The 16113-nt window shown below is 37.3% G+C and overlaps 1 protein-coding gene across 1 annotated transcript; it reads left to right on the top strand.

Moving 5' to 3' along the window:
- Nucleotides 1-344: 344 nt before the first annotated feature.
- LOC104217140 (lon protease homolog 2, peroxisomal) lies at nt 345-14620 on the top strand. The gene is made up of 17 exons (XM_009767295.2): nt 345-619; nt 1335-1447; nt 1945-2053; nt 2286-2455; nt 2694-2785; nt 3825-4004; nt 4094-4177; nt 4747-4874; nt 5984-6185; nt 6270-6476; nt 7590-7720; nt 8131-8344; nt 9026-9328; nt 9896-10090; nt 11325-11570; nt 13760-13861; nt 14133-14620. The coding sequence occupies exons 1-17, from the start codon at nt 513-515 to the stop codon at nt 14214-14216; spliced, it is 2667 nt and encodes an 888-aa protein (XP_009765597.1). The 5' UTR covers nt 345-512; the 3' UTR covers nt 14217-14620.
- Nucleotides 14621-16113: the final 1493 nt, after the last annotated feature.

Below are 16113 nucleotides of genomic sequence, written 5' to 3'. Positions count from 1 at the left end.
CTCAGTAGCTTGTTACCTGCTCTCTTTCAAAAATATTTTCGCAAATAATTGTCACTATAGGTATTCAAGTAAACTTATTAATTGATTCCCACTATCACCAGTAATATTAAGAAAATAATATTTTTTCTAATATTATTAAGAAAATAATAGTACCACTTTTAAAAGATCAAGAGGAGTTCCATTGCAATTAAAAACAAACAAACTAACCAAGATAACTTTCCAATTACGTTTCTTTCTTTTCTCAATAATCATGATTAACAAGAGCCAATTAAAATAAAATAATCCAATAAAAAACAACGCAATGAATCATGAGGAGCGAGAAAAGGAAAAAAAAAGAAAGAAAAATATGGAAATCGCCGTCGTCGTTTTATAAAATTGTTTCAGACCTCTCCTTCTTTTTTCTTCTTCTTATTATTCATTCTCCTGTAAATTTTCGTCCCTATATAAACTAGCAATTTCTCAAGCAAAAATCAAAAGAAGAATACAAAAAAAAAAGCTGAGGTTTTGAAACTATGGGGGAATCGGTAGAACTTCCGAGTCGTTTAGCGATTCTTCCATTCAGGAACAAAGTGTTGTTGCCTGGTGCGATTATTCGAATTCGTTGCACTTCTCCTAGCAGGTAAATTTCTCTACTGTGGTAATTTACTGTTTTTCTGATATATATTGTTTTTTAAATTATCTGAGCATGTATTTAGCTGGAATGATTTGTTTGAGTGTACTAGAGATGTGAAAGGTAGTTACTTTTTTGTGAATTGGCGCGAGGATTAGCAGGTTTCGTTGACTTTGCTATGTAGTTGACCTTTTTGAAGTTGTAGAATTTGAGGATTGTTGTTTTTAGGTTTGACTTGTTGTGTTTTGCTGTATTTTGTTTTTATTTTTATAGTTTTGATTCCTTTCAAGTTGTTAACTTTAGCAGATAGGATGGCTGGAATTGATCGAGTGAAGAATTACAGTTCTCAGCTACTCTGTGACACACTTTCCTTTTTAGTGCGTCCCAAAATGAATGATATCTTTCTATTTTTGGAAACCATTTAACTTTGAACATATCATGTTTATCCTTAATGGGAGTCTATGGCTTGTTTTAGAAACCCCATGCCCAGTCTAACATCACTATATAAATTGGGATGGAGGGAGTATTATATGTGGAAAGATTACTCGCTTAATTTTACTTAATTGTTTGGATGTCATACACTATAACCACTTGGTTAGTAGAGTATTATTTTAAGCTGATATTGCGCAGCACATTGTGTAAATGATTGTGGCGAAGAGAAAAGATCAATGTATAGGGAGTAATGTTTCTATTTTTCTTAATTATAAATATGTGTGTGTTCCAGTGTAAAATTGGTGGAGCAGGAGTTATGGCAGAGGGAAGAGAAGGGATTGATTGGAATATTACCAGTTAGAGATTCAGCTGCGACAGCCACTTCGGGTACTGCAACATCTTCAGGTGATCTTGCTTATCCTGAATGTTATTGTCTATGTCCCAAATTAGGAAGAAAAAGAAAGGAAGAAAAAGCCTCTTGCTCTAAGAATTCTTATAACGAGACATATATTTGACATTATTGTCAAATATATTTCTTGGCTACTGAAAGCTTAGCAAATTCAGCCTTAGAGTTTACTCTTTTGGTTATTTTTGTTGATCTAGCTCTAGAGTCAAATTGATCTAGTTGTACATATTGATTACTTTGTTGAAAAAAATATATTTCCTTTTGACAAAAAAAACTGTTATTTTGTAAAATGGTAAAGAGGGTAGAAAAAGGTGTCCCGGGAATGCAAAAGTAAATTAAAGTAGTAATTTTGAGGTGGAAACATTGGTTTTGTGTTGAAATGGGTCAAACAAATTAGGATGGAGTAGAAAGGGCAGTTGTACGAGTAAATTGGATGGAAACTGGAAAGAATAGTATAGTTATTTCCTGTTGAATTTACTTGTTGCAAATACTGCAGGTGCGGGTGTAGAATCAGCTGAACGAGGCTTGAAAAATCAGACTGGTATATCAGATACTCACAAGCATGATTCAAAAAATCAACAGGAAGTTATTCACTGGCATAATAGGTACACACATCATGATGCATTCCTTTGTCGTTGCATTGACATAGATGCCCTGGCCTGTTCTGTGCCATTTGATGTAGATTTGGTGATATAACGTTTAGCAGCGTGGGTATTGACTATTATGTTTTGATGAATAGTTCACTCAGTTATGTCACCAATTAGTATGTTCACTATCAGTTCTTTTTTACATGTTTATTAAGGCATTTGTGAAGTTTATCATTTTATCTCAACTCAGGGGAGTCGCAGCCCGAGCTTTACATCTCTCAAGAGGAGTTGAGAAACCAAGTGGCAGAGTTACATACATAGTTGTACTAGAGGGCTTATGCCGATTCAATGTGCAGGAGCTCAGTACCAGAGGAACATATTATACAGCACGGATCACGTCTCTTGATATGACCAAGGCTGGTAAGAGTTCTGTTATTCTTCTTTAGATGATTGGACATACGTAGGATCTGGATGGGTAAAATCATAGCCCTTTTCCTCTTATTTTTTACCCCAGTGTATGAGGGGGAGAGGGGGTGGGGATGGGTGTGTGGATACCAAGAAAATAGGGGTGGAGGTTGGTGCTTAATGTTGAAAATAATAACATATGAGGACCTTGTCAAGACTTCTGAATTGCTAGAATTTTTATTGTCATGATCAGAGATGGAGTTAATTGAGCAAGACCAAGAATTCATAGCATTGTCTCGTCAGTTTAAAGCCACTGCGATGGAGCTCATTTCCATTCTTGAGCAGGTGAAGTTTGAGGCTAACTTTTCTTTACGATGACTTCTCTGCTTTGCTCAATTTCCTTGTTGCACAATTACCTCTTTGTAATGGCTAAAAAGTCTTTAATAATTTCCCAGCGCTTACTGTTGGGAAATGATTTTTATTTTGGGTGGATTAGAAGATGTGTAATTCTGCTTCTGTTACATGTAACAGGGGATAGAGCCTGCATCCAATGTTTCTTCCCCTTATTTTGTTCTTCTTCCCCAACCCCTGATAATAAACATATTAGCAAAACCGGATTAACTATAGAAAACTCGCTGCATCCCGAGAAACAAGATGATTTGTTGCAAGTACGTTGTACATTCCTCTAATAAAGTAGAAATATGTATTATTATCTGTGTGGCATGTGAAAACTGTTACTGTTTGTTATTATAAGCTAGAAACTACTTCTTTTCCATGAAAGGTTTATGCGCGATGGATGATTCTCTAAACCTAAAATGTGAATGAAGTCTTCTTGATGTCGGTAAAATTTTAAGAATGAATATTACCACAATTTTCAAGGATGTTCTCTCTATCTTTTAGATGGCTGATGCATCTACTAATATAAAAGGGAAGCCCGGTACACTAAGCTCCCGCTATGTGCGAGGTTCGGGAAAGGGTCGGACCACAAAGGTCTATCATACGCAGCCTTACCTTGCATTTCTGCAAGAGGTTGTTTTCATGCCTCGAACCCGTCACCTCCTGGTCACATGGCAACAACTTTACCAATTACGCCAAGGGCCGGACCACAAGGGTCTATCGTACGTAACCTTACCCTGCATTTCTGCAAGAGGCTGTTTCCACGCCTCGAACCCGTGACCTCCTGGTCACATGGCAGCAACTTTACCAATTACACCAAGGCTCCCCTTCAATGCATCTACTTATATAATAGCATGAAAAATATTTGAATGAGTTCTATTGACATGGAAGGAAACTGCAACCAGTTTTTGTGTCTAAGTTGAAAAGCAGGGTAGCTGATGATCCATCTAATCTTAGTAATTATGTTTGTCTGATCTTTCTTCAACAGAAACAGAAGACTGGTGGAAGAACAAAGGTTCTTCTGGAGACGGTTCCTGTCCATAAATTGGCTGATATTTTTGTAGCTAGTTTTGAGATTAGCTTTGAGGAGCAGTTATCCATGCTGGATTCTGTTGATGTTAAAGTAAGGCTTTCAAAAGCTAGTGAGCTAGTTGATAGGCATTTACAGGTACCTACTTGGCTGGCATTTGTGTTTGATGGTGTTGCTTTTGATTTCACGTACTTGAGTCATCTTATCTACCTTTTTTGCTTGTCTAGTCGATTCGGGTGGCAGAGAAGATTACCCAAAAGGTTGAGGGGCAGTTATCAAAGTCTCAGAAAGAATTTCTGTTGCGACAGCAGGTTTCTTTATCTGTGTTTTTTGATATTTTCTTTGATATTTTGAAATTTGAATATAAGCTTTTCCCCATTTTGCTACATGATAAGGGACACTGTCGGAATAGTGGGAGTGTTTGCTGTCGACACCTTATTAAATTGTCAACACCAGAGGACTTTAGCATTGGGTTATGGGGCTGGTTGAAAGTTATTGTGTTACTTTCCTAAAACTTTAAAGCAAGGATACGAAGAATACCTTTCAAAGCCTAAGGGCTGTCTGTTTACTCCATGCTTGTTCCCCTTTGCTCTGCCAGTGCTACCGGAGTTTCTTGCGAATTTTACGTTATGTGCTACTATGCCTGCTGACATACTATTAGATTAGGTCTTAATATGCTTATTCTTTTTGTCGTTTTTTCTTCTGTATCCCTTGTCATATTGGCTCAAAGATTGGTTCATCTTCCTCGATACATTGAGGTCTATATGATCGAAGTCTTTCTCCTAACCCTTTGAGAACAGGAATAAATGGTTCTTATGGAAACTGATCTCCTCTTGTTACTTATGTTGCTTCTATTTTGTAATTCTTACTCATCTTACAGATGAAGGCCATAAAGGAGGAACTTGGTGACAATGATGATGAAGAAGATGATTTGGTTGCCTTGGAAAGGAAGATGCAAGGAGCAGGAATGCCTGCAAGTATCTGGAAGCATGCTGTGAGAGAACTAAGGTACAATATTTGAAACTCAAAATGCCTTCCATGAGATTTACACATGTGGGGACCATCCTTATTGCTTTGTCAAAATAAGGAAAAAGGAGAGTGAATAAAATAGCAAAGTAGGAAACGGCGGAAAAGGAGAGAGAAGAGAAAGAAAATGAAAGGGAAAGAGGAAGGAGGACAAGAAGTGCGAAGTAAAGAAGGGCAGGTCCTCACCCACATGTAAGAGTGGATTTGCGGAGGAAATCTGTGTACTATGGATTACCTTGGAGGAGGAGGATGCTATCTTCTTGTGAATAAAATCCTCATTTTTCCCCCCATATGTGGCGATCGTCATTTTTGTCCAGCAAAAGTAGCTTTCATTAAGGGAGTTTTGGTAAGAAAATATTTATGTGGGGAATCACTTGCTAATTATTCACCGGAGAGAATGAATTTTGTGATGTAAATTTTTTTTTGGTGATGCCTTCCGCAGTTATTAGATTGTTGACTCAGATTCTATGAAGTCTTTTTACCATCTTTGAAATAGAAGGTTGCTCACCTCTACTCATGGACCTAGGTTTAATTGACCTAAGTATGTCAAATATTTGTGTTTCCTTTTGGTATCTCTCTTTTATCTCCTGAGATGCTGTCATTAATGTGTCTGTTTTGTAAAACCCGTGCTACACTTGGACTCTGATCAAAACAACTCATTTGATAATGATCCTAATCATGGCTGATAGTATCAGCGATATACTCTGACAAATGGCCAACTGATTGGTGATAGACAGAAGTGTTTACTTCATGAAGTAAGTATGTTTGCGGCTGGCTCCACTTCAATGGATGCTTCATTGAGACTAATTTATGTTGTACTGGAGGTTATGCTTCATTACTTTTTTCTCTGTCAAGATATTTTTGTTGCTGTCTCTAACTAGCACTGCCATCTTGGCACATATTAGGTGTTGCTTAATTTGTTTTTTCTTTTCGCAATTAACTTGTGTTGTTAACTGCTTGATCTTTTAGAATTGTTTTGTGCTTAATTATAATTAACCCGGTGTAGCAGATCATGTTGAGTGCTTGGGTTCTTGGTGGAGTGGTCCATTTAATTTCTAATCTTTAATGTATACTCAAAATTCTTATAACAGGAGACTGAAGAAAATGCAGCCTCAGCAACCTGGATATAATAGCTCCCGCGTCTATCTGGAGCTACTTGCTGATCTTCCATGGGAGAACGCCAGTCAAGAACTTGAATTGGACTTAAAAGCTGCAAAGGAGCGTCTTGATGCTGACCATTATGGTTTATTGAAGGTCAAGCAACGGATAATCGAATATCTAGCTGTTCGGAAGGTTGGGCTCTTTTCTGGTCTTTTCATCATGTTAAAATCTGCCTGATTATTAAAATAATCTGATGCAATTGAACATTAAATGCAGCTCAAACCAGATGCGAGAGGTCCAGTGTTGTGCTTTGTTGGCCCACCAGGTGTTGGGAAGACATCTTTGGCTTCATCTATTGCTGCTGCTTTAGGCCGAAAGTTTATACGCATCTCCCTTGGTGGTGTCAAGGATGAGGCCGATATCAGAGGGCATAGGAGGACATATATTGGTAGCATGCCGGGGCGTCTAATTGATGGCTTAAAGGTGCAGACTTAAGCTTCTGCGAGTTTTGATGATCTCTTTCTGTCATTTCATCTTGTATCTACTGCTTGCCATATCTTGAATACAGTTTAAACTAACAACAGTTTTAGGGTAAGCCATGTTGCTTGAATACGTGGGTGTTCGATATGGGTGTATCGTGTGGATCCAGAAGGATTCGTTATCACCTAAATCTTAGGATTTGGGGATACGGATAGGAATAAAATTTGAATACACGCACACAATTATAGTTAATTGTAAAGTCATTGAATCGAAACTTCAGTAAATAGATTTTGTAAGTACCTGATATTTTATTTAATTAAGTTGTCTTACAGAATAGCATTTATAAAAGAAGAGTTGTCTTATAGAATAGTAAAAGTTTCTAACACAGTCATGTGTGTATAAACACATATATTTAAGCCCAAACTCTAAACAATCTATGCTTCTTGTCCATAGTTGTAGTCTATGCACCCTTAGTGAATTGAACAACTGGTGCGTATTCCACAATGGCACTAAATTGTGTCTGATCGATACGGGCCCCACAGGGTTTTGTTGAAGGATCTGTCTAGCATAGGAAATAAATGATGTCTTTTGCGTTTGACTTTCTTCTGTTACAGTTAGGCTTAGTTGCCTAGACTTAAATCCTATTGTATGCTCCTTCTTAGTTGTCAAGGAATTGCCTGTTCCATCTAGAGCTGGAGTTGTGTTAGTTTCAGTGTATAAGGAACAGTGTCTATAATTAGTGAACCCTAACAAGCTTAGGCTTTGGTTCTGATGTCCAGGACTTTCATGTTAACTTTTGGCCCCTAAATACTGAAGCTGCTTCTCTTGACTGCTGCATTCGTACAAATCCCCTGTATTCTGTCCTGCAACTTCTCTGTTCTTAACAAGATAACAAAGTAACTAGCTTCTTGCTCTTTGGTACTTTACTGAGAGTTTGAAAGCAGCGAAAATATGATGTACTTTAGCTGAAAAAGTGTTTCATGGTAAAGCTATATCTCTACTCTACACTAATTTGGTATAAGAGATACATTGTCTTTCTACTCTTAGAACACGAGAGCTGAAGGATAGTTACTGGCTTCTCTCTGTTGAAGAGTAATTTAAGGTTTTAACTTTCAGAGAGTAGGTGTTCGCAATCCAGTTATGCTGCTGGATGAGATTGATAAGACTGGATCTGATGTGAGGGGAGATCCTGCTTCAGCACTACTGGAGGTTCTTGATCCCGAACAGAATAAAGCATTCAATGATCAGTATCCTTTTCATATTTGTTATTGTATTTTCTTTGTTATTTATTTGGATCCAAATGGTTGTGGCTATGATACATTTGTGTTTTCACTTCTCTTCTCTTTCAAGCATCTTTTGAATTTTGTCTAAGTAATGCATTTTCCAGTAAGTATCATGGTTAGGATTAAGTTGGTCCTTGGAATCTTCTTTTGCCTGTTAATTAGCAACCACAGATATCGATGGCTAATCTTTCCTGGTTATCATCACATTTCTTCTTTCGTATTTGATAAGTTTCGTATGAAGCTACTTACTGTCAGTCTTACCAACTGCTGAAAACGCTGTTGCGTAGGTATTTGCTAATCGATTCATTAGTTTAATAATATCACAAACTTGAGATTACATGTGTGTTTGAAGTGATTCCTTAATTCAAATTTAGCTATTTGAACGTTCCGTTCGACCTATCAAAGGTTATTTTTGTTGCAACCGCAAACAGAGCGCAGCCAATTCCTCCCCCACTCTTGGACAGAATGGAAGTCATCGAGTTGCCTGGATATACACCAGAAGAAAAGCTTAAGATAGCAATTAGGCATTTAATTCCTCGAGTTCTTGATCAGCATGGTCTAAGTTCTGACTTCCTTCAAATACCTGAGGTACTGAAATTGTGAGAAACATTGTCGTGGCATGCTTTTTGTTTCTTTAACTGCATCTAATGATTGCGTACTGGTTTCAACTAGCATGGAATAGTAGTAAATATTTGTAAAGGAAATGTCTGCATATGATATCTTAGATGGTCTTGTTTAATAAAAAACAGTTATTTACATCTTTGTTGTTAGATCATATTAAGGTCATATTTTGTTTGTTAAATCTATACTATCCAAACAAAATGCTAATATATTGACTATTACAAAGATTATGGCATGGGTGGCTTTAAGGATATTTTTCTGTGGCCATATTTTTTCATTTCTCAATTGTCCAATGCGCTTACATCTTTTTAGCATGATGATCTTCCACAAAGGTTTACAAAATTTACGCTCTTCACAGGACGTCAGTCATGTAGTAATGTGTATATGGAAAACTATACAATAACAGAATGCGGTGAAATGATTGCCATTTCCTGTGATCTTTGTTCTTTTTTGTGTGTTTCGGTAGTCGAGGGCTTTCCTTGTCTATCTTCTATACCCTCAGCCACGTGCTCATTATCTTGAGAGATTTTTCTTTCTTTTCTATCTTTTTTGGAGGGAGGTGGGGTTTGACCCACATATTCTGCATAACCTTTTTCTTGTAAACCTGACAACTTGCATGATTTTTGTATTGGTTTATGGTTATCGTAGGCTATGGTGAAACTTGTAATCCAAAGGTACACAAGAGAAGCAGGTGTACGTAATCTAGAAAGGAATTTATCTGCCTTAGCACGTGCAGCGGCTGTAAAAGTTGCAGAACAAGAACATGTAGTGCCCTTTGCCAAAGATGTGCAGCGGCTTTCTTCACCACTGCTGGATGGCAAACTTGCTGAGAGCGCTGAGGTTGAAATGGAAGTTATCCCTATGGGTGTCAATAATCATGATATCTCCAATGAGTTTAGGGTTTCCTCACCTATGGTAGTTGATGAACCTATGCTGGAAAAGGTGCTTGGTGTAAGTATTCTTTTCAGTCCCTCTTAGTTATTTAAATGTAATGATATCTGCAGTATCTCTCTAGTCCAACATTGGTAGAGGAAATGGTTTATTGTTTTCTTATACGATCTTGGACAATCCTCACATCATAAGCTAGCCTTTGGGATCGAGTCAGTCCCGAGGTCCATCTTCTTGTCATGGTATCAGAGCCAGACCTATCCTTATTCGTGGTTTCACCAATGTTATATTGTCCATGCTCTAGGTTTCTAGTCTTGGGCTAGCGCAGGGGAGTTAAGTCTCCCACATTGATAGACGAAATGATTTGTTGTCTCATTGTATGGTTTTGGACAATCCTCAGGCTTCACCTCATAAGCTAGTTTTTGTAATTGAGCTAGGCCTAAAGTTCATTTCTTTAACAGTAATTATAAAGCCGTTTTATGATTAAGTGCTGCTTGAAATACTTGGACACACATTACCTCTAATGTGGCCCATCATGACCATAAATGTTTCTCCATTACTTCATACCTAATTGAAACCAGAAATTATGTCTTTGGATATATGAGATTAACCTAGTGATTTGTGGTGCAGCCACCTAGGTATGATGACAGAGAAACAGCAGAACGAGTTGCCAATCCTGGTGTATCTGTTGGCCTGGTGTGGACACAATTTGGTGGGGAGGTTCAATTTGTTGAGGCCACAGCAATGGTGGGAAAAGGTGATCTTCATCTCACTGGCCAACTTGGGGATGTTATCAAAGAATCTGCTCAGATTGCATTGACATGGGTAATTTTCTCTCCCGCTCTTTGTTTTGTTGAGGAAACTAAATAATACAAGGAACTTGGTGTTGTGCATCCTTTTCATGATTACCTTTGAGAATAAAATGATTAATGTCTTTGTCCATATTATATGATCTTACTGAACTTCATTGCACAAGTTGAAACTTCGTTAAAGAACTTGCTCCAGAACATAATGGAGGACTCTAGTCCTTCACTTGAATGGAACAGACTGATACTGTTATTCAAATATCGTGAAGAAGGAAAAATTATCTTGAATTGATTCATTCTTTAAAAAAAATATATATCTTGAATTGAGTACATAATAATTTGCATGTTTTAGTTTTTCTCTCTCCCCAGATCCCACTGGTGGGATTACATTGGGTATGTTGTTATTGTTGTAGTTTTTCTCTCCTTTTTTCTCTCTGAAGAGATGCATATCACCTTTCACTGATATTTTGTTCCAGCATTGACAAATAGGAATCTTGGTACCAAACTAATATATATTCTTCGTTTCCATGATCCGGAAGAAATTCTTACTTCCAAGAAACATAGTGTAGATTTTGAGAAGAAGAAAAGGCTTGTATTTCCGTGTATATTTACATCCCATGAGCAAGCAATTTATACAAAGCTCCTATGCTAATTACGTAAATAAAATAAATCTGTACAATCAATCCAGCTATCAAATCAAATTAGATCTCCTAAATATAATCAAATCTCCTGAAATCATGCTAATCAATACTTCTAAATCAAGTCTCCTTGAATCATGCTAATCTAACACATAGTTTTACCATTAATACCATTTTTCGTTAACTTTACATGTTCTATGCCTGCAAAGCTAACAAGAAAAATGTTTTCCCAAATCTATTATTGCATTAATGGTTACGCTTGATTCTTCACCATGGTGTGGAGTCAAACTTGGATATTATCCTTTGGATGAAATCAGGATTAAGGTTCTTCTCTTTGCTGCCCGAAAAATTGGAAATAGGTGATAGAGAGAGGGGGTTCATGTTAAATCTGACCTGATCCCCAAAGTTTCCGATCCATCTATTTTAGGTTTGTTTTACAAGGGTAACTTTCTAGCATGTGGTACATGGGTTTGGCTATCAAGGAGTGTAATTCCTCATACATCTGCTTGGACGTTACAGTTAATTGAATCGGTTAAAAACTTTATAGTTGTAGTCTTGTAGATCTAAGCAGTTCTTACTCCCTTTTTGAATGAAATCTTCTGTTTCTATTTATAGGTACGTGCAAGAGCCACAGAACTAAAATTAGCTATTTCTGAAGAAACAAATCTTCTAGAGGGCCGGGATATTCACATTCATTTTCCCGCTGGAGCTGTACCTAAGGACGGACCTTCAGCTGGTGTAACCCTGGTTACATCACTGGTTTCATTGTTCAGTAAAAGAAGAGTAAGAGCAGACACAGCAATGACCGGAGAGATGACTCTCAGGGGTATGGTCTTGCCTGTTGGTGGCGTCAAGGATAAGGTATGCTAACACTTTTGCACACTATTTTTCCACCCAAACTCCAAATATTAGTGGATTTCTTATCGGTGCTTTTGCTCCACCACAATCACCATTTTTGGTGCTCGTGGAGTTAAATATCTTTTGACTGTGTCTGAGAACACCCACATGTCTGCAGCAGACCTAACTGCTACTGGTAAAGAGGAAAAAAAATTGAAAATTACACAACGTGATGAATTCATTGAAGCAAGCATTAAATATGGATAGATATTGAGAAAGAGCGCCAATAATCGTCTTTGTGATTCCATAGAGGCGTGAAGCAATTGATAACCCAGATAGAGAGTTAAATATATGGGAAATACTGGTGCTAAATCATACCTGTTTTTTGATAAGGTGAATAATTTTATAAATGTTGGGAAAATTTCTGTATACAAGCCGTATGCCAAAAAATAGGGTATCTACATCAAAATATGATTCCCTAGGAAAGGTACCCAATCATCTATACAAATAGGATCTCATGGTACACAAAAAAGAAATCAAACACAAGAGGGTATGTTGTAGCTCATTACAATATGAGGAGGCTCAGTTAAGCAGGATGTTAGGAACTGTTCTGTGAAAAACTATAGCAAAACCTTACTATTATTTAGGTTTCTTCTCTTATGCCCTGTTCCTAAATAATATGTTCGATATCACCATTATGTATTACTCACCTATGTCCCTTTTATATGAGTTAATGAGAGATGGTGTAAGATGCTATTTGACTTCTAATATTATTTATTAGAACATGACTTTTGTAATAAGGGTGATATTAAATGTTCAAACAGTTACCCTGAAGGTAGTTTGATAAAGAAACCATCACATCTTAGTTTTAATTTGTGTGGAATAATGTCAAACATGTTTAGACGTTGCATAACAGAAAGAAGTGTCATATGAGTTTGCCAGAATAGTGCTTTCTTGGAGGGGCTGGGCTGGGGGAGGGTTGAGTTTGGAGAACAATGGGCAGTGCAAAACAGTCGTTCACTTTGCTGGTTATTATGATTGTGTACCCCTCACTCTTGCTGGGTCATCTGGGATCCTGGTAATTATGGGCTTATGGCTGAAATTTTTTGGTGGCATATCAGTATAGCAAAATATCAGAGCGGAGAATATAAGCTGCTGTTTTGTGCGTCTGTAGCACAGGTTAATAAACCATTCAGATTAACCAATGTCATCACTGTTATTGGATATTAAGTGAAGAATTGGATTCCCTCCTTGTAGCCATCATTGAGTCAGAGTAATACATGTGGAAATTGCTCTTGGGATGTGGCTTCAGGCTTATGTGTAATCTTACTGCGCCTTCTCTAACTTTGCTGATTTCAAAGAGGCAACTTCATTAGTTAACCTTGTCAGTACAGTGTTTCCTCAAAAGATAAAAGTGGGCCATTTTGTGGATCTTATATGGGATCGCTTTGTCCTATCTAAGCCATGGCAGCATGTCTATATTTATCGTCTCCCTGTTGCTTACCCTACGAAACTACCTTAATAATTAAAATAAAATTCCAAAAAGAATAGAAGGATTGAAATAGGAATATCCACATAGGCACTTGCTGTAGAATATATGGGATAGTTGCTAGTTAAGTTGCTTAGACTTTTCACATCGGTGCCGTACCGGTGTCGACAGGATGCGGGTGTGGGTATGGGACCCGTAATGGATCTGATCAATCGATTGGGTATTTTGACCAAAATTGGCCGAGATATTCGGGACATACAATGATTTCTGAAATCAAAACAAGAGTTAGGGTGAAATTGAAGAAAATGGAATACCTTGTATAGAAAAATTTCTATGTTAGTCCTTTTTCTTTTATCTCCTTGGATTTTCCTCTTGATCAATATTTTCTCCTTCTCGGAATACCTTGTAAGTTTTTCACATAATATCTCATATTTGTACATATTGGAATTATTTTTAGCCGAATTCCCGCACTCGTATGACGTATCTATTCCTGGACTCGTATCCCCGAATCGTAAGATTTAGTTTATGAAGGATCCGACCTCTAGATCCGCAGCCGTATTGGACACTCGCACCCGAGTCCAAGCAACTTAGGTTGCTAGTGAGTATTGGCATATGATATCTTTTCTAGTTTCACAAACTTCTGGACTAAGGTGTAATTCAATACTCAATATTAGATTATGAGAGGTCTTATCTTGACTAGTGTCATTCACTATGAACTCTGCAGGTTTTGGCTGCTCATAGGTATGGAATTAAACGTGTTATACTGCCAGAGAGAAACTTGAAGGATTTGGTTGAAATCCCAGCAACTGTGCTTTCAAGTCTTGAGGTAATTTGTTTGCAATAAGTACAAGTCTTTGTGGAATTTTCATGTTTTGTTTTTGTTATACATAAAAATCCTTTGTAAAGTTGACTTTTAAAAGACATCTTCTCAAAGATGAATTACAATACTTTGTTAATTTTCCATACAGATTAATTTTCTCTCAGATAGCATGTTTTAGTAACGATACATATCATTACGGGGTCATGATACTACAGATATAGTGAGCTAGGTCGAAGTGTGTTCGTGTATGTGTTTAATTGATCTTTTTGCTTAACAGATAATACTTGCTAAACGAATGGAAGACGTACTGGACCAAGCGTTTGAAGGTGGTTGCCCATGGAGACAGCACTCGAAATTATGATACTTAACAGACTTCCTTTAGCTAACAGTGAGAGACTCTGCGAACAAACAGTTCGGGCATGTAGATCAGAGGCCAGAGCTCATGCCTAAAAGGAAATGTTAACACGATTAACAGATGACGAAGATCCAATAACATACTTAACAGACATCTCTGAAAATATTTACTGTGTATTATTCTTCGCTCTTATTCAGCTCTGTATTTATAAGTGATTATTCTTTTTTTTTCTTTTGAATATTTGTCACAATTCACGCTCTGTAATAAGTTTTTATTTAATTCAGCAAGGTCAGACACTTTGCTGCTCGCTTTTCCAAGCATTCATATGTAATTTGCGACTTACTTTTTTAGTTTGTAAATGTTGGTAGATACTGAGAAAAAACTTCAAACCACTATTTGGTTTTGCTTCCTCTTTTTCTTTTGGAGAAAATAATGGTTTCCAAATATAGTTTCTCAGTAGTTAGCTTTCGACTTCACCAATTAATAGCCATACTTTATTCTCACCTTCCTTTGTTTTGCAATTTCATTAGGTAGTTGAGTGAACGATGAGCGATCGTGGGAGGGAACATGGATGCATTAAAGTGGAAGGTGGGATTAAGGCAGTTAAAATCGAGGAGCTTAAGTCATTAGGTATTATGGACCACGCTCTCTATAGCCTTCTGCAGTAGCAGACGTATATACAACGACGAACTAGTAGTGGGGTCTGGAGAATGTAGTGTGTACGTAGATCTTATCCCTACCTCGAGGGGGTAGAGAGGCTGTTTCCTCGAGACTCTCGGCTCAAGAAGACGAAAAGGAACAATATATCAGTATCATCAATAAAAATCATAGAAGAAAATAACAGCATCACAAGAATCAGAAAATAATTGAAAAGCAAAACAATAACCAGTAGATAAAACCCGGCACTAAGAAGAACGAAAGAGTAGTGAGAACTCAATCCTAACACTAGCAGTCTAAGACTAAATCCTAACAAACTAGCCTCACTCTGGCACTAGCAGACGTACATAGTAATCTATAAATCATGGTTAAATTTTTTTGAATTTTAATGATATTGTTTGAGCTGAAAGCAATAGTGTATGCCTATTTGCTTCCCAAGTAGATGGATTGGCGGAGAGACCATGCACTTGGTAAGAACTTCGTTGTAGCCAAGCTTAACGGTAGTCTATTGGCAAGAGCCAAGCTTCAACTGCGACAACTTGTTGGTTTTGGCCGACTTATTCTGTTACTCGAGATCCAAGTCAGCACTGGCAAAAATCTCTTAATTTCTCGCGGTCGGGCTACAATCTCCTCTATCCACATGACTTTTCCAAGTAAGCTCTATATTGGAAGTCTATATTCGAAAGGGCTCATCAGTCACCTCGATTCATGTATTCAGATTGGAGTATAACATATAATTAAGATGAACTTGGTACTTTGGAAATCTGGAAGTTTCCACTTCCAATTGTTGATGATGCCTTGAGAAGAAGAGTGTTCTTAAATAATGTGTATCAATGTCCGTGCAAGAACAGAAATTATACCAAAGTATTAAAAATATAATATTTTGTATTTGAACCTGTGAGCTATGAACATAATGGATAACCTCAGCCGAAAAGATTTGAGGACGAGTTTAATTGAGAATTTTGGTTGAATATGACTGCTTTGATTCATGTATTCACTTGGTTTCTTAGTTTTCTGCCTGAAGAACTAATTTTGTGTCATAAAAGCCAACAACAAAAAAAAGGAAAAATAAAAATAAAAATAAAAAATTGTGTCATAAAAGCCACAAAAAAGGAAAAAAAAGAAGAGAGGATGGAAAGCCTTTGCCTCTAGAATATCACTATCAGAGCCAGGTTTCGATCCTGGGACCTGTGGGTTATGGGCCCACCACGCTTCCGCTGCGCCACTCTGATTTTGTTGTTTGTCA

Source organism: Nicotiana sylvestris, chromosome 8 (genome assembly GCF_000393655.2).
Source record: "Nicotiana sylvestris chromosome 8, ASM39365v2, whole genome shotgun sequence".
NCBI lineage: Eukaryota > Viridiplantae > Streptophyta > Magnoliopsida > Solanales > Solanaceae > Nicotiana > Nicotiana sylvestris.
The sequence above is the reverse complement of the archived record's forward strand: the minus strand, read 5'-3'. Positions and strand labels throughout refer to the sequence as shown.